General features: G+C 61.5%; 2 protein-coding genes across 3 annotated transcripts; both read right to left on the bottom strand.

Moving 5' to 3' along the window:
- Positions 1 to 167: 167 nt before the first annotated feature.
- On the bottom strand, positions 168 to 4489 carry LOC106700650 (vomeronasal secretory protein 1). 2 transcript variants are annotated; one of them, XM_070380094.1, is made up of 8 exons: positions 4277 to 4489; positions 3188 to 3462; positions 2358 to 2479; positions 1979 to 2049; positions 1638 to 1748; positions 963 to 1064; positions 683 to 709; positions 168 to 341 (listed from the first exon to the last, which is right to left on the bottom strand). In XM_070380094.1, the coding sequence occupies exons 2-7, from the start codon at positions 3446 to 3448 to the stop codon at positions 684 to 686; spliced, it is 693 nt and encodes a 230-aa protein (XP_070236195.1). In that variant the 5' UTR covers positions 3449 to 3462; positions 4277 to 4489; the 3' UTR covers positions 168 to 341; position 683. The 2 variants fall into 2 exon arrangements, with proteins under 2 accessions (XP_070236195.1, XP_070236196.1); XM_070380095.1 differs by lacking the exon at positions 3188 to 3462.
- Positions 4490 to 10284: 5795 nt separating this feature from the next.
- LOC102276405 (lipocalin-1) lies at positions 10285 to 12583 on the bottom strand. Its single transcript, XM_005887057.3, has 5 exons — positions 12455 to 12583; positions 12016 to 12146; positions 11544 to 11614; positions 11028 to 11138; positions 10285 to 10445 (listed from the first exon to the last, which is right to left on the bottom strand). Exons 1-5 carry the CDS (start codon positions 12536 to 12538, stop codon positions 10285 to 10287), a joined length of 558 nt encoding a protein of 185 aa, XP_005887119.2. The 5' UTR covers positions 12539 to 12583.
- Between the last annotated feature and the right edge of the window lie 5657 nt (positions 12584 to 18240).

Raw genomic sequence — 18240 nt, 5'->3', positions numbered from 1 at the left:
GCTGCCAGCACCCACCTCTCCCCGGACCCCCAGGCCCATCGGACAGAGACACACACCATGGGGACCCAGGACGCGAGCGGTCCTCTGGTCCTTCCTGCAAGGCTTCCACCTCCCTGTCCTCCCCTCTCACCCGCCGAGGGGCCCCACAGACAGGCAGAGCCACTGGGGACGCTGAAGCCTTTTATTTGAAGCCAGAGAGGGGAGGGAGGCCTGGGCGAGAAAGCAGGGCAGGGGAGCAGGGGGTGGGGAGGCCCAGGTCCCAGGGGCTCCTCCCACGTCCCGCAGGATGGCGGGTCCTGATGGTGCTGCCGGGGGCTGCCGTGGAGCCTGGTGCCCCTGCCCTGGAGAGGAGGGGAAAGGTCATGGAGGAAGGGGGCAGACGGGGCTCTCCCTGCCCCCAGGGCTGCAGCGCCGGGGGCAGAATGCACCTTCTGCCCGGTGCACAGCCGGGAGGGCACAGACGTCCCGAGTTACCCAACAGTGAGCCCTGAGCACAGAGCGGGCGCCTGGGCGGAGTGCAGCCCAGGAACAGACCCTGCAGGGCGGGGCCGGCCGGAGGGGCCCTCAGAGCAGAGACGCTGCCTCCTGGCCACGTGGGGTCCCTCCTGCCTGCCCTGGGGAGCCCGGTGGACCCTGAAGCCCCGTTGAGCCGAGACCCTCGATTGCTTCAAGGACCACTCACCCTAGTCACTTTCAGGCTTGCAGCTTTCTGTAGAGACCAAGACAAAGCCAGGAGTGAGAAGACGCCCCGCACAGGGGCCCAGACCCCTCACCGCCCGCAGCCCGGACGTGGGGCACGGAGACCCAGAGCGGGGCCCCCCGGGGCTCCCTGTGACCTGTCACAGCGCTGATGTCTCCCCACGGAGGGGCTGGGGAGGGGCGGGAGGGGATGGAGGGAGGGACCCGGGGCATGAAGAGGATGCAGAGGGGACCCGGGGGGTGCCATAGGGCTGGGCCCTCACCCGTCTGCTCAGGTGTGAAGACGTCCTCCAGGGAAAAGGCCTTGCGCTGGACGAATTTCTTAAAAGCCTCCAGGGCCTCTGGGTTCACCTCGGGATTCCTACCTGCAGGCCAGGTGCCCGGTGAGTCAGGCCTCAGGGGACACCCAGGAGGGCAGGAGGAGTATGTCTGGAGTGGACGCTGAGCAGGCGTGGAGGAGACGGGCCCCTTCCAGCTGGCAGGTCCCAGGGAAAGTGGGGGGAAGCCCCGGGGGACACCTAAGTCCCTGGGGGTCCGGGGGGACCCAGGCCAGATCCCAGAGCCACCTGCAGGGTCAGGCCCCTGACCTGGAAGGGCTCCCCTCCCAGAGGAGCTGCGCTGCCCTCTGACCAGAGAACCCTGGCCTTCACCCGCCGAGAACTCCTCCGTCAGCGCCTCCTGCCTCCAGAAGCGGGACTCAGAATGTGCCCCTGGAGCAGTCTGTTGGGCCAGAGGGCGCTGCTGCTGCACAGACCCCGGGCACCAGCTGACTGCCTGCACAGGCCCCGGGCAGCAGGGCCAGCGGCGGGCCTGTGCGCATCTCGTGCCTCAAGTGCTGCCCCTTCAGAGGCGCTGAAGCCCTGGGCAGAGAAGGGCTGTTGCTGGGCGGGCAGGGCCCCTGGAGCAGAGACGGGGCCAGGCCAGGAGAGGGGACTCACTCAAGAGCTTGGCTGTTCTGAACCTTCCCGCTTCGAACGGCCCTTCACAGTAAAACACGAGGTGGTCCTTTGCGGGCAGCTCCTCCACATCCACGTGCGTCTTGCCCCTCGCTGCAGAGGGCCACGGGCCGGGCGTGTTAGCAGCGAGTCCTGGCACCTGGCTTGGTGGCGGTGGGGGGCCCCGATTGCCATGCCCCCCTGGATCTAGTCACCTGTCCTCTGGTGCCCCCGCCTACCCTGAGCCCCAGCAGGGGGCTCCCCATCCTGACGGCCCCCTTTTGGCCGCAGGACCCAGCCTGGGGCTCCCACTCTGGGGCCCCACCCCGCCGTCCCGGACTCACAGGCGGTGTAAGTGCCGGGCCTGCTGGTCTTCTCCAGGACGACGTCCATGTCGTAGCAGAAGCCCCGGGTCCTGGAGGACACAGCCCCGTGCACAGGGGCCTGAGGTCCCCTCCGCCCTGGGGATGCTCGGGGTCCCCACCCCGACCCTAGAGCAGCGCAGGGGACCCCGACTCCGGGTGGAGCCTTCTGCTCCGCCCCCATCCCGGCAGAGCCCTGGCCCCTTCTGCAGAGTTCAGAGGGCGTTCAGCCTCTCCCCACGCCTACAGGACGGCGGGAGGACCCTGAAGGGGCTGGGCTCGCGGCCTCTGCCCAGCCCGGCCTGATGAAGGGCCTCGGGCCTGGGGCCAGCGGGCGGCCAGGAGCAGCCCCAACACTCACCTGTGTGTCGTGGAGGCCCACACGTGGGTGTCGCTCAGGACGGAGAACGTGACGGGGAACACGCTGTCCCCTGTGTGGCCCTCGGTCTCCACGAAGGCCGTGATGAACCACTTCCCCGAAATCTGAAACACGCGTGAGCCAGGCGGCCGCCTCTCCTCCACCTCGCCAGCCACCCCGCCACGGCCAGCTCCCTCGACCCGATGCCCCCCGGAGCCCCTCAGACACCCCCAGGCTGCCCCCCCGGCACATCTGAGGTCCCCTCCTTCCAGCACCTTCCTGGGGCGCAGCGTGGGGCTGAGTGCACGGGACAGAGGCCCCTTGGCCCCCAGTCTCCCAGCCCTGGCGGTCTCTGTCTGTGGGGAGGGCCAGGGCCGAGCCCTAAACTGCGTCTCCCTCCTGACCCCGAGACGCTGGCCTCCGTGGACAGGGAGGGCTCAGCCCGGGACCCCCGACCCCCACCCTCCCCCGGAGCCTCACATCCGGCCCCTGGAAGGACAGGCTGTCCCGGGCCTGCAGGGCTGAGGTCAGGCCGAGGGTGACAGTCAGAGTCAGGGCCAGGGTCCTCATCTCGGGGGCTCTGGGCTCACGCCGCCAGCAGGTCCTTCCGCTGAGGCTCCAAGAGGCTCTGTGGGCCCTCCCTCAGCCGCCCTTTGTAGCCCCAGCCCAGGGTCCTGGGGCACTTGGCACAGACCCCCTGCACTCTGCGGCCAGCTGGCAAGGGAACCTGTCATTTCCACCCACGGCTCATTAAGCTGCAGGGCCCCACGCGGTCTGTGGGGGGCGGAGGGCCGTCTTGCAGCTGGGGCGACGGGAGGGGCCTGTGGCCTCACCTCAGCCTGCTCCCTTCTCTGAGCGCCCGTCCCCCGTCCTGCAGGGTCTTCCGCGAGCGCGAGGTCTGACCCGCAGGCAAACAGGGTGGGCAAGGAATGAGAGGCAGGCATCCAGCTCAGCCCTGGCCTTGCCGCCCTGGTGGCCAGTTGCCCCTGCGGCCCCCCGGCCTGTGATCTTCTGCACCGTTTGAGGGTTCGGGGCTCAGCTTCAGCACGGCCTCCTCGGGGAGTCCCCCCAGGTACACCCCAACTGTGACACATTCCCTGTGGGTTGTCTGTGGAGAACAGTTTTCATGTTCTGGGCCCCTAGACTGGGGAGGATGAGAAATGTAGAAGCGTATTCCCTGCCAGTGCCGAGGCCCCAAGTCTGAGATCCAGGTGCCGGTAGGGCCAGCCCCCTGCAGTCTCCGGGGCTGGGCGGGGGGTGGGGGGTCCCTCCTGCCTCCTGCAGCTCCCGGAGGCCCCTGGCTTGTGGCCACACACCCCCGACCCTCCACTCCGTCTCCTCACACCTTCTCCCGTGTGTCTGTCTGGACACCAGCCCTGGGCTGCAGGGCGAATCGCCTCACCATTGGTAACCTAGTCCCAGCTCACAGGCCCACTTCTGTCAGCTCCTAGGCCCACTGCTCTGGAGCTCCCACCTGAATGACCACACTGGTGTCTGTCCACCTGTCTGAGCCCTGGGTGGGGAGCCTGCCTGCTTGTCCACAACTGCACGTCCAGGGCACAGGGGGACCCCTGCCCTGAGGGGCCGTCCAGCCTGCTCCTTGTGGTGGCCCCTCGCCATGTCTGACCCCCTCTGTGGTGTCCAGCTGTCTGCATTTCACAGCAGCCAGCTCAAGGACACAGCACTGGGCCAGGGCAGGGCCGCCTTCTCTCCCCGGGGACAGAGGAGATTCTGGTCTTGGCACGCTTTCCTGGGACTCGGGGCTGACCGAGAAGGCGGCCAGGGCCACAGGTGGACCCTGGGGCCCCACAAAAGAATATCTGTGCCGCCCGGGGCAGGGTGTGCCCCTCCCGCCACCACGCACTCGCATGACCCTAGGCCCTGGGGGCGGAACTGAATGTTCAGCTGGACCCAGTAATTACCGCGATTGCCATCCAAGGTGCCACTGAGCAGAGCCTGCTCTCCCCAGGTGGTCAGAGGGCAGGCCCAGTGCCCTTTCAGGAGGCGAGGAGGCAGGTCCGGCTACAGGGAGAGGCTCCCGTGTTCCTGGTCTGTGTGACCCTCTCCTGGGGCCTGGCAGGACGGTGCCCCTTGCCACGTCTTGGAGAGACAGGGTGTCCCCTGGACCCGGGACACCTTGGCTTCTGCAGAGGCCCCTCAGCCCAGCCCACTGTCACAAGACGCCTGGACAGCCAGCCAGCCGGGCACCGGGCGCCCAAGAGGCAGGGTTGGTCCACGGCCCAGCTGAGGTTCGCTGGGAAATGGACAGAGGCTGTCAGGCCAAATAGGCTCTGAGCAGCCACCCCGAGGCCGATAAGAAGCCATTTAGCCCGTGTTTGTAGACGCAGGTCCGTGTGAGTAATGGACAGGCAGGCACGTACGTCAGCATGAGGCCCATGGGTTTTTGGACCAAGGTGTGACGGCAGTTCTAGGAGAAAGGATGACCTCAACGGACTGCCGGAGCCGCGGCTGCCCGCCTGCACGTGGAGCAGTTCCGCGCCCCGCACCTCAGCGCCCCTTTCCGAGTTATCTCTGCCTTGACCACAGCCTAATCCGCACTGGAAGCAAACAGACAAAGTCAGCAAATGAACCTGTAATCGACGCGGCCGGCACTGAACCCACGCTCGGCTGCTCGAAAGGCCGATACTCAAGCGCCAAGAGCTGGTCGAGAAGGAAAAGCTGCTTCGCTCAGGAGGCCGGCAGCCTGGGGAGACAGCGGGCCGGGGCCCAGCCCGTCCCGAGCTGCTGGTTAGGAGACAGGCTTCAAAGGCCGCGTGGGCAGGGGGCCGCAAAGGTGTGAACAGCTTGTGCTCAACGCTCCGGGTGGTTTCGGGGGTCTGGGGTCTCCGTGCTTGTGGTCACAGTTTGCATCTGGTGGGGGGTCCGCTTTCTGTAAAAGCACCTTCAAAGCGTGTGTCAGGCATAAACTGTCCCCTGTTTCCTGGCCCAACGGTTGTTCTTGGTTTCTCCTCCTCACTTCCTAATCACCACGTCTTTTTTTTTTTCCTAATCACCACGTCTTGAGCCAACCCTTTGAGAACCAGGGGAGGCCCAGGAGGCAAAAGCTAGGACACGGGAGCTGGTATGGGGTCTCAATCCCCCCTTTCTTTTATACTTAACCATCTTGAGGGGAACCCGTTCAGAAAAACACAGGGAAGAAAGTTTTGGATGGAGCTTAATTAGAAACTTGACAAAGGGACTCGGTTTCAAACTGAGTGTTCAAATCAGTGCTTAAACCATCACAGAGCAACCCTAAAATAGAGAGGGGGGATTTAGCACAGAGAAGCCAGAATCCTGCAAAGGAGACGTGAGGAAGCGCCATCTAAAGCCAAGCTGGGCTTCCCTGCGCCCAGTGGGGGAGAATCCGCCTGCCAGTGCCCAGGTACCCGCTGCGTCCCTGGTCCAGGAAGAGCCCACGCACCCAGGGGCCACGCGGCTCCCCCCCCCCCCCCGCCGTGCTCTGCGATGAGAAGCCCACCCACCACAACTAGAGACCCGCCCCTGCTCTCTGCAACCAGGGACCGCCTTCACGCAGCAGCAAAGACCCGGGGCAGCCCAGAAATAAGTGAACAAGTAAACGGATGTTAAAAATAATAAGTAAATAAAGCCAACGCTGGTTCTCCAGGAGGACTGACAGACGAGATCAAGGAAGAGGCAAACCCGAGAGGCGCCTGTGAACAGAGGCCACGCGGAAGGTAAACCTTCAGATCCAGAGAGCAGAGACTCCGCAAGAGCCAGGGCCTGGGGCCCCCGCGGGTGGCCTCCTGCCCCCGCCCGCGGTGCAGCTTTTAGGCGGGTGGCTGCTGGGACCACTGGTGGGTAAGACCTGGAGCCCAGAGCAACGCAGGACCAGGCAGGAGATCCGTTGCACCTTCTTGGAGGGAGCACGACCCCCAGAGACCCCCAGGCTCTGTGCAGAAGGGGTGCCTAACCCACAAGCCCTGTGTGCCACCTGGAGCAGGCAGAGCTTTCTTTAATTTCAGTCTGAATTTGGCAATAAGGAGCTCATGATCTGAGCCACAGTCCGCTCCCGGTCTTGTTTTTGCTGAGTGTATAGAGTTTCTCCATCTTTGGCTGCAAAGAATGCAATCAGTCTGATTTCAGTGTTGACCATCTGGTGATGTCCGTGTGTGAGTCTTCTCTTGTGTTGTTGGAAGAGGGTGTTTGATATGACCAGTGTGTTCTCTTGGCAAAATTGTTAGCCTTTGCCCTGCTTCATTCTGTACTCCAAGGCCAAACTTGCCTGTTACTCCAGGTATCTCTTGACTTCCTACTTTTGCATTCCAGTCCCCTATGATGAACCGTCTCCCTGGTGGCTCAGACAGTAAAGTATCTGCCTGCAATGTGGGAGGCCAGGGTTCGATCCCTGGGTCAGGAAGATCCCCTGGACAAGGAAATGGCAACCCACTCCAGTACTCTTGCCTGGAGAATCCCATGGACAGAGGAGCCTGGTAGGCTACAGTCCATGGGGTCGCAAAGAGTTGGACACAACTGAGTGACTTCAGTTTCCTTTTCCTTTCCCATAGGATAAAAAGGACATCTTTTGGGGTGTTAGTTCTAGAAAGTCTTGTAGGTCTTCATAGAACCATTCAACTTCAGCTTCTGCAGCATTAGTGGCTGGGGCATAGACTTGGATTTCTGTGATATTAATGGTTTACCTTGGAAACAAAGACAGATCATTGTGTCGTTTTTACCTCCACCTAAGAAAAGACGCTTACTCCTTGGAAGGAAAGTTATGACCGACCTAGACGGCATATTCAAAAGCAGAGACATTCCTTTGCCAACAAAGGTCTGTCTAGTCAAGGCTATGGTTTTTCCAGTGGTCACGTATGGATGTGAGAGTTGGACTGTGAAGAAGGCTGAGCGCCGAAGAATTGATGCTTTTGAACTGTGGTGTTGGAGAAGACTCTTGAGAGTCCCTTGGACTGCAAGGAGATCCAACCAGTCCATCCTAAAGGAGATCAGTCCTGGGTATTCTTTGGAAGGAATGATGCTGAAGCTGAAACTCCAGTCCTTTGGCCACCTCATGCGAAGAGTTGACTCATTGGAAAAGACTCTGATGCTGGGAGGGATTGGAGGCAGGAGGAGAAGGGGACAACAGGGGATGAGATGGTGGATGGCATCACTGACTCGATGGACGTGAGTCTGAGTGAACTCCGGGAGTTGGTGATGGACAGGGAGGCCTGGCGTGCTGCGATTCACGGGGTCACAAAGAGTCGGACACGACTGAGAGACTGAACTGAAGAAGAGCAGTGTCCACAGCATGGGGGGTGACTAGGTTATCTGAGCAGCGTAAGGGGGGCCGTCGTGTCAGGGCCCCCAGGACCTCCAGACCTGTCCTTCCTGGCACAGAGGCAGCCCTGACCACAGGCCCCCGGGACTGCTTCCCCCAGGGCTTCCTCTGGGGCAGAGGCTCGCTCGGAGCAGCGCAGGGACGGCCAGGCTGGTCCTCAGCCAACCGCGCCCCACACTGGGGTGGGCGGACCAGCTGAGTGAGCCCCGTGCAGGGTCTGGCTCTAGGGAAAGCCCACCTAAGACACTATGCTGCTTTCTCCTTGGAGCGCCTCTGTGTGCAAAACCGGGTGAAGATCGCGAATCAGCAGCGACACGCAGCGCTCGCCGTCTGTCAGTGCGCCCTCTTCTGTCGGGATTGTGAAGTGCGACTCCTTTAGTAAATGTGAGTCGCTTCCAGAGGATGAGACGGTTGGATGGCATCACCGACTCAATGCACAAGAGTCTGAGTAAACTCTGGGAATTGGTGATGGACATGGAGGCTTGGCATGCTGCAGCCCATGAGTCTCAAAGAGTCTGACATGACTGAGCGACTGAATTGAACTGAACTGAGCCACTTCCAGCCTGGCCAGGCAGCTCCCAGGGCTCCACACCTCCCCCAAGGAGCAATTATTAACTCTGGACAAAACGTGAAAACACCCATTTAAGGTGCTGGGGAGCCGCCAGAGGCAGACCAGTGGACCAGTGCTACGGATCAGCCAGCCCCTGGAGGAAGGTAACGAGGGGCCTTGGACCTGATGCCTGGGCTCCCTGCTGCTCACCTGAGGCCAACCGTGTCCGCCGCCGGGAGCAGGCAGAGTTCTGATAGGAGCCCTGTGCCCTCGTGGCTTGAAGAACCTGCCCCTGAGCTCCTGGGCTCCACCCTGGGGTGATGCCATCGAAGAGCCACGGACAAGAGGTGCCGGCAGACCCCCAGGGGAAGGGGCTGCAGTGCGACCCCTCTGGACCCCTCCCCAGGTGAACCGTCTGGGAACCCCATGCCCGCAGGCTGCCCTTTGGAGCTGAGTGGGCCCCTGTGAGCCCCGAATGCGGCCAAGCCAAGTGACCGTGCCCGAGGGGCACCCACACCCGCCGCAGATGGGCTCAGAGCTGGCGCTGCGTCCCCAGCTGGGCGTCCGGAGGGCCTGCCGCGTGGAGACCCTCAGACTCTGGGTAGGACCCCGACTCCCTTCTGAGACCAGGGAGCCAGGCCCAGGTGTGGTGGGTTGGCTTGGTGCCATCCTGGCCACTGGGAGCCGCGGCCGGGCGCAGGCAGTTCCCCTTCCCGAGCGGCCGGTCACGGCCGCACTTCACACCTGCCCATCAGGCTCTCCCACTCAGGGCCTTATGACTCCAGCCCCTGTCCCCGGCGCAGCCCCAATGCACCCTGCCTGGCAGCCTCTGTGCTCAGGGCCATCAGAGCCCTGCCTCTCATCTCCAAGGCTCACTGCCTCGTGGACTCCATCAGAGAGTCTCTAAATCTTATAGAAAACACCAAAAATCCCCCCAAAGGTGTCTGAACAAGTTGACGTGTGGTGATTCACCCCCAGGGCTGTAACTCACCTTCCCAGACCTGCCCAGGCACGGACCTGGGGTCCTTCCCACCACAGGCTGGGGGGTCCCACCCCGGCCCCCACATCCCTCCCTGCCCCAGCCCCCTCCGAGGGACCCCATAGACAAGCAGAACCACCAGGGATGCTGAAACTCTTTATCTGAAGCCAGGAAAGGGGTGGGGAGCTGGGAGGGAGGGGGTGCAGCGGCCCATGTCCCAGGAACAGGGCTCCTTCCTTGTCCTGCAGGGCGGATGCTCCTGAAGGCGCTGCCCGGGGGCTGCTGTGGCGCCTCAGTGCCCCCTGCCCTGCAGAGGAAGGGGCAGGTCATGATGCCAGGACAGGGGAGGGGAGCGTGCTCCAAGTGCTGCATCGGAGGGAGTGGGGCCCTCGGAGCTCTGGGCAAGCAAAGGGGGACCCTCCACTAGGCTGTCTTCAGACCCCCAAGCCCACGTGTGAAGGTGTGACAAAGGGACTTCAAGCCAGTGAGGGCAAAGGAGGAGCGTGACAACGTTCTGGACTCTGACTCTGTTCACACCTGGGCAGGTAATCTTGGGCACGCTGCTGAAACGCCACCCTCCCAAGGGACCTGCCGCCAGGGAGGGACCCGGGGGTCGGAGCTTTCTGCGTGGGGCGCCCCAGCTCCGACCCTTCTAAGCAGCTCACTGGGAAACAGTCACTGTGACGCATGGGGGTGAGGAGGGACTTCACATCTGCTGGGAAGCACGTGGGTGCCGGGGGCGCCAGGAAGCCTCCCCCTGAAAAGGGGCTTCCCCACTGCCCAAGACTGACACCCTGCGCCCACCTGAAGGCGCTGCTAGGGGCCGGGTGAGCCCAGGAGCAGACGCCCCGCCTGCCTGGCCCAAGGAGGGTCTCCTGCCAGGCGGGAGCAGGCCTGGGGGGTTGACCACACGGTCTCTCAAAGCCCCAGGGGCCCCAAGACCCCAAGTGTGCTCTACAGCTGTTCCCTTACCCTAGTTTCCTCCGGGAGAGCAAGTTTCTGTAGAAAAAGGAAGCACATTTCAGAAGACCCAGGGAATCCCTTAGCCCAGGGCCCCTCCATCAGCCAGCACGTCACATGACCCCAGCGAGGATGGGGCCTGTCCTCATCAGCCCTGCTGATGGCCCGCCGCGGGCACCAGCCGGCAGCAGGGGCCTATGGGCTTCTCACCGCTCTGCAGGGGCCTGAAGATCTCCAGGTTCAACCCTTTGGCTTTTGCGAACTCCGTGAACTCCTCCCAGGCCTCTGGGCTGTTCTCCTGGTTTCTTCCTGTCGGTGAAACCAGGAGATGGATGGGAGGGTGAAGGGCAGAACCAAGAGTGACCACGACTCCGTCCCGGCCTGGGGGAGTGAGCGGCCGCCTCAGCAGGGTAGGAAGTGCCCTCAGCAAACGTCCCAAGGATGGAAGGTCTGCCCAGGAGGGAGTCCACGCCGACCCCTGGGCTGATGCTCATTCTGCTCCTGGCCACAGAGACCCTCCGTGACCCTCGGGGCCTCCTGTCCATGGGCAGGAAGGTCCTGACGCTCCGAAACATGCCTGAGCCTCATGCCCGTAATGAAGCCCCAGGAGCTGGAATTTCCTTCCCACTCGGGCTCCGTGCAGACACCGCTCTCCCCGCAAAAGCCCCCCCCTCCCCGAGGAGCGGAGCCAAGGGTGAGGCCACAGGGAGCTGCCTGGTGAGCGGCAAGGCCCGCCCCAACACTGACATGGGCGTCCTGTGCCCACCGCATCCCCTACGGACACCAAGCAGCAGGGGACCTGCTGCTTCCTCAGGGGCTTCTCCTGAGCAGAAGGCACGGGGGAAAGGGCGCAGGAGGGGCTTTGCGGGGGCTAGGATGCAGGACCCTCACCCAGAAGCCGCGCCACGCGGATCTGCCGTCCGTCCAGCTCGCCATCACAGTACAGGATGAAGTGGTCTTGCACCCGCAGCGGTAAGACGAACACCTCACGCTTGCCCCCGTCTGCAGAGGGCGGCACATGGTCCTGAGCAACCCAGGCCCCTCCAGGACTGCCTGCCCAGGGTCTCCACCCCGGCCAGACCCCCAGGCCCTGGGGAGGCCCTGCCTGGGAGGTGGGCACCCAGTGGGCGGATCCCAGGGATTTCAGGGGGTCCAAAGAGGCCAGAGCGGCGGGAGCTTCAGCTCTGCCCCAGCCGGAGCTCGGACCGGCCAGCCCCTCTGGACGAGTCTGTCACACCTGTACATGGCGTCAGCTGTTCTCACCTCTCAGGCAGACTGACCGGTGGAGGAGTCCCCAGGTACTTAAGGGGGTCAGAAAGGAGTGGGGCTTCTCTGGCTGAAAGCTGACCCCCAGGAACGTGCTGGGATCCACCTCCCCACCCCCCAACTTGGAGTTCCAGGACTCACAGGCTGTGTATCTGCCAGGATCGTTGGTTTGCTCCAGGACCAGGCTCGTCTCCTGGCACTGACCATCAACCCTGGGACACAGAAGCCATGCTCTGCTGATGCCTGGGGTGTGGCCACCTTGGAAACCCAGCCCAGCCCGGGCACCGCATGCCCCGCTCCACCACAGCCACCGCAGGCCCGGGCCTGAGGCAGCCCCGGGAGCGTGGCGCTTCTCTCGCCGAGTCCAGGCACCAGCGGGGACTTCAGCATCTCACGCAACAGCTGCTCGGGTCTCCCAGCCCTGCCCCGCCACTCACCCATCTGGGTCCTGCCCCTGCACAGGGTCCCGAGTGAGGCAGTGGCCCCTCAAAGCTGTCCAGGGCTGAGCATGATTCGAGGGGTCGGGACGGTCCCCACTGTGGGCTGCCCACCCCCCGACGCCGCTCTCCTGCTGTGGGGAGGGGTCAGCGGGGAGGCAGGAGGCGGCTCTCACCGCGACGTGACTTTGGCCTCCAGGTCGCCCCCCTCCAGGACGCTGAAGGTCATGGCTGTCACCGACTCCTGATTCTTCCCAGGAACGTCCTGGTCTGTGGTCACAGCCTTCAGATACCATTTTCCTGACACCTGGAGAGAGCTGCCTGCCGTCAGGGCTCAGGCTGAGCACCCCTGCCCCGCTCAGCAGCCCCAGACTCTGCCCCACCCCCGGGCTGGAGCACCGTCTGTCTCCGACCCCCCACCCTCAGCAGATGCCCAGCACCCTTGCCAGACCCACCCCAGGTGGGCTCCAGCCCCACAGGGCCCCCGGGACCGTGGGCGCCCTGGGCCCATTTGTCTCAGACCCCCGTCGCTCAGTTTGACCACAGCCTTGGGGGCAAGGGTTGGTGCCTCTCCCAGGGGCCCCTCCAGCTGCCCCAGCTCCATCCGAGCCTCACGTCCTCAGTCCAGCTGTCCGAGACCAGAGTGTCCTGGGCCTGCAGGGAGGCAACGAGGCCGAGGGTCAAGAGCAGGGCCCTCATCTCCTGGGATCTGCACGCACGGCCTCCGACAGGTCACTCGCTGGGTGCAGAGAGGCTGTGCCGGCCACTCAGGCATCGGCCCTTTATGTCCCACGGCCCAGGGTCCCTGCGGAACTTGGCAGAGACCATCAACCAATCCCTTCCTGGCCATAAACCGTGGCCAGTTCTGCAGTGAAGCAGATAAAGGTCTCTATTGTTGATGTTGCTGAACAACCCTTGCTGAGCCCCGAGAGTCATGACCACGCTGCCCAGGCTGGAGGCCAAGCTTTGCAGGTCCGTCCACGGAGGTTGGGGGGCTGGGTGAGGGAGCCTCACGATGCCAGCACCAGGGTGACACCCTCACTGCCAGGGAGGACGTGGCTCGTGTCAAAGAGTGTCCCTGAGTGGCTTCTTAACCTCAGATTCAGCACCAACCCCTGTGTGAATACAGCCATGAATCTAAGGGGGTGCGTGCACTCCTGACAAGATGCGCTGGAAGCGGGCACTTTGACGTCCCCTCTCTGCTCCACACACAGAGCAGCGGTGGATCAGACGTGAGGAGGGGGACCAAGACAGACACACACATGGACACACGTACACATGTATGCACTCGCACACTCATTCAGACACATTCAGACACATGAAACCAGTTCAGACACACACTCATTCAGACGCACACACCAACACACAAGTCACTCAGATAAAGACCTCACTCAGAAACTCACTGAGACACACACACACACAGTCACTCAGACACACACATGTAGGCACACTCACGCACATGCACACACACATATACTCACTGGGACACGCAGACCCACATACAGACACGGTCACTCAGACACGCACTTGTACAGCACAGGGACACACACTGATTCACACACAGGCAGACACGGAGACACGGTCACATTCAGTCAGATGCACACTCTCAGACACACATTCACACTCGGACACCCTCACCAGATACACGCGCTCAGACAAAGAGAAAAGGGGAAGCGTTAGTCGCTCCGTCGTCCACCTCTTTGCGACCCCAGGGACTGCAGCCCACCAGGCTCTTCTGTCCATGGGGTTCTCCAGGCAAGAGTACTGGAGTGGGTCCCTAAGCCTTCCTCCAGGGGATCTTCCTGACCCAGGGATTAAACCCAGGTCTCCCACATTGCAGGCGGATTCTTTACCATCTGAGCCACCTGGGAAGCCCCAGACATAGATACACACACTCAGTGGACAGTGTGACTGCAGCCACGAAATTAAAAGATGCTTGCTCCTTGGAAGAATAGCTACGTCAAACCTAGATAGTGTTTTTAAAAGCAGAGACCTCACTTTGTCGACAAAAGTACATATAATCAAAGTGATTGTTTTTCCAGTGGTCAGGTATGGATGTGAGAGTTGGACCATCAAGAAGGCTGAGTGCTGAAGAATTGACGCTTTCAAACTGTGGTGCTGGAGAAGACTCTTGAGAGTCCCTTGGACTGCAAGGAGATCAAACCAATCAGTCTTAAAGGAAATCAACCCTGAATATTCTTTGAAAGGACAGATGCTGAATCTGAAGCTCCAATACTTTGGCCACTTGGTGTGAAGAGCTGACTCATTGGAAAAGACCTTGAGGATGAGAAAGATTGAGGGCAGGAAGAGAAGGGGACGACAGAGGATGAGATGGTTGGATGGTATCACTGACTCAATGGACACGAGTTTGAGCAAACTCCAGGCGATAATGAAGGACAGGGAAGCCTGGTGTGCTGCAGTCCTTGAGGTCGCAGAGAGTCAGACACAATTTTGCAACTCAACAGTCGAGTACAGGTGGCAACAATATTTGCCAAGAGAATATTGGATAAATGGAGCTTGTTATCTGTATGGAGAAGACACACAAGTGTAGCTCGCTGCCTCACACCACACACGACTAAGTCCTGGTAGGTTAGCAGGTGTAAAGAGGAAAAGTGAACTCACAGAACCTACGAAAGGGAGGAATGGTGAGGCCTCTGCGCTGCAGAGGAGGGTCCGGCAGGCGCAAGACACAGACAGAGGAAGGGCAGCCCCAGAAGCTTATGGCAAAGCATCCCCCACGGAGTCCACAGAGAGCCCTACGATCAAGCCAGAAAAAGACAACCAGCCGGACACACGCGGAGCAAAGCGTGTAGACGGGATGACGGCAAGGGTGTGAAAGACGGAGGCAGCAAGGAGCCCGGGGCCCGGGCGTCGCCCTGGGCATCGTGGGCTGCCAGGGCGGATGACCCAGGCCCTCACCCAAGGCGGCCGGGGGACGGTGCTCCCTCGGGCCCGTGGTGCTGCCACAGGGCCCCTCCTCGCCCCAGCAGGGCTCCAGGGTCACAGGGCTCTGTGAGTTGGCAGAAGCTGTCCGCCCACGTGCTGGGGGCATGGGCAGTGTGGGGTTCGTGGGGCACGTTAAGGTCACAGTCGCTTCGCTGTGGGGCTGAGCTCAGCCGACTCCTCCTACGCTCTGGGTGGGAGCACCGGCTGCCTACTCCAGTGGCGCCGGCCAAGGGCACAGCGTGTGAAGGTGGGCAGGGGGGACTGGGGGACGGGTGAGTTTTGTTCTGCCTGAGGCCGGAAGTGAGTCTGGGATCAAGTGGTCCACAGCCCTAACGTGAAGAGTGCTCGTCAAAGTCCAGTCTAAACGCCAGCCCTCGCCGTCCAGAATTTCTTCACAGTGGGACCTGTGTAAACTCGCCATGCAGTTTTATGCTTTTTTTTTAATTAGAGACATTTATACAGCTGATCTGCAATGCTGTATTAGTTTCAGATGTACAGCAAAGGGATCGCTACATATATGTATTCTTTCTAGCTTCTTCTCCATTATGGGCTATTGCAACATGCTGAATATCATTCCCTGTGCTGTGCAGGAAGAGCTGCTGTTTTTTTGTATCTAGCACTGTGTGTACTGTGACCCCAAACCCCCAGTGTACCCCCTCCCCACTCTCCCCTTTGGCAGCGTGACTTTCTTTTCTGTGTCTCTGAGTCTGTGTATGTTTTATAAACAAGACCACTCGTACCGTTCATTGTGGATTCCGCACACGTGTCTGACTGACTGAGCACGGTCATCTCTCCGTCCGTCCCTGTGGCTGCAGACGGCGTCCTTCCGTGCTCTCTGCGGCTGTGCAACGCTCTGTGTGTGCACGAACCTCTTCCTCATCCATATCTGTCGACGGACACAGGTTGCTTCCTTGTCTTGGCTATTATAAACAGCGCTGCATTGAACACTGGGGTCCCTGTATCATTCTGAATTATAGTTTTCTCCAGATACATGCCAGCTTTATGCTGTTTTGATGGTGACCACACCGTCGATCAGAACCCGTGTCTTACAGCAGAACCACAATAAGCAACAAGTCTGTTTCACAGGAAGTGGCCGTCGGAGCAGTGGCTAAAACAGGCAAAAGAAGTTTGACGAAAGTGTGCCACGGGGTAGCTCATCACATTTTATGGCTTTTCTTGAAGTCGGTACTTAGCAGCTTTTTTAATGTGTGAGTTTGTGGGTTGCTTCTCCCTCCAACGAATGTTCATTCTCCTGTCCAACCTGGACTCATCATTCTTATTATTTTTGCTCTCTGTCCATCACGTCCATCTGTCCCTGCTGGCAGCCTCCCCAAAGGCTCCAGGCTTGACGCCACCCCTGCCTGCCTGAGCTTGGGCCTGTCCTTGTCCCGCTGCTGGCCTGCAGGGGAGGGATCCGGAGGTTCAGGTGTCTGCCTCCCCATCCCAGGGTCCCTGGCTCTCCCAGGGCTGGACTCCCACAGGCCCTGTGCCCACAGCCCGCCCTGCCTGAGCAGGTCCAGCTGGTGGCTGGGCTGGTCTACACACTTGGCCGCGGGCAGCCTCCAGGAAAGGTCATGCGTGTTTGCGTTCCGGCTGCTTCTCCTCCTCGGGCTCCGGCAAGGTCCCCAGCCTGTCTGAACAGCGGGTGGCTTTGTCCACCAATGAGCCGTGTGTCACGGTGAACAGACAGAAATGCCTGGAGGCCACTTGGACCCACATCCTCCCGTCTCCTCTGCCAGGTCCAATCCAGCAGACGTGATTTCTGGGAGGTTTGCAAGCCTCCCCTCCATGGCCCAAGCCTGGGGGGAGCCTCCTCTGCTCCTCACACCTGCGTCCCAGAGCAGATCCGGGAAGGGGCTTCTGGAGGAGGGTCTCTCTGGGTCGTTGGCACCCAGGGGTCACATTGGACCCTCTGGTGCGGTCAGCTTGGGGGTTTCAGCTCTGCGAGGAGCTGTCCCTTCGTGGGTGCCCCGTCAGCCGCCCACACCACGGCCCTCGTCCCTGGCTCACCGGGGACTCACCCAGATGCCCAGCAATTCGGTCTCATTTCTTCCCTTCTTTGGTTTGGCAAGCCCTTGGCTGGAACTGCCCGTGGGATGGCCCCACCACATACCAAGTACCAACAGAAAAGCTGCCCTCTGGACAAAAAGAGGATTTTTTTAACTCCTACTTTTGAGTTTTCAGCATTTTCTGATTTTCGTGTCATCAGAATAAAAAAAAAAGGCTATTCACATTAAATAGAAGGCAAATTGTTTGCATTGTAGTTGTATGTTTTTTAAGGAAAAAGTAGAAATTGCCTAGAATCTCTCCCCTTACGTGTTCCCCGGGAGTGTGACGGGGCTGTCGTCCGGCGCACATTTAATCTGGGCTGATCAAATCACTGGGGCGGCTGGGCGTTTCCTGTCAGTGATGAACACGGCTCTTCAGGGTTTCCCTGGGCACCTGAGTGGCCAGTGAGACAGTGTCCTCGGGCCACTGCACGTGGCGCGGAGGAGAGGGACCGTGTTGGTGCCAGGAGTCAGGGCCTCCCCATCCCAGGGTCCCTGGCTCTCAGGTCACTGCTGTGGGGCTGGTGGCAGACTCAGGCCCAACCCCCCACCCCAGGATGCTGACCGCCCCCTGCCCCCATCTCCAGGGTGAGCCTGATGGGTCTACAGTAACCCATCCCTGGGCTGTGTCATAGTTCGGGACCCTGGAGAAAGACAGGGAAAGTGCCCAGGTGCCTAGGGGCATCACGAAAGGCTGCCCAGGGCTTAGGGTCCAGCCATGCAAGCTGGCATGCTCCTGGTGGATTCAGCGGGGTGAGACGAAGCATGATGATGGCTCAGACACTGAGCATTCGGGGCATCCGACACCGTGGACCAAGGTCAGTGAGGGGGGGTGACACAGGGTGGGCACTGAGGGTGACGGGGCCGCCAGGCAGCCAGGGGTCGCGGCGGGCAGGGCTCCACACAGGTCAGCCAGGGTCGGGCGGGCAGGGCTCCACACAGGTCAGCCAGGGTCAGGGCGGGCAGGGCTCCACACAGGTCAGCCAGGGTCAGGGCGGGCAGGGCTCCACACAGGTCAGCCAGGGTCAGGGCGGGCAGGGCTCCGCACAGGTCAGCCAGGGTCAGGGCGGACAGGGCTCCGCACAGGTCAGCCAGGGTCAAGAGGGCAGGGCTCCACACAGGTCAGCCAGGGTCGGGCGGGCAGGGCTCCACACAGGTCAGCCAGGGTCGGGCGGGCAGGGCTCTGCACAGGTCAGCCAGGGTCGGGGCGGGCAGGTCTCTGCAAAGTTCAGCCAAGGTCGGGGCGGGCAGGGCTTCGCAAAGTTCAGCCAGGGTCAGGGCAGGCAGGGCTCCACACAGGTCAGCCAGGGTCGGGGGTGGGGGCAGGGCTCCGCACAGTTCAGCCAGGATCGGCGGGGAGCGGGGCTCTGCAAAGTTCAGCCAGGGCAGCGCTGATTTGGGTTCCAG

Source organism: Bos mutus, chromosome 11, assembly GCF_027580195.1.
Source record: "Bos mutus isolate GX-2022 chromosome 11, NWIPB_WYAK_1.1, whole genome shotgun sequence".
Lineage (NCBI taxonomy): Eukaryota > Metazoa > Chordata > Mammalia > Artiodactyla > Bovidae > Bos > Bos mutus.
Note: the sequence above shows the minus strand (reverse complement) of the source record. Positions and strands in the feature narration are given on the sequence as shown.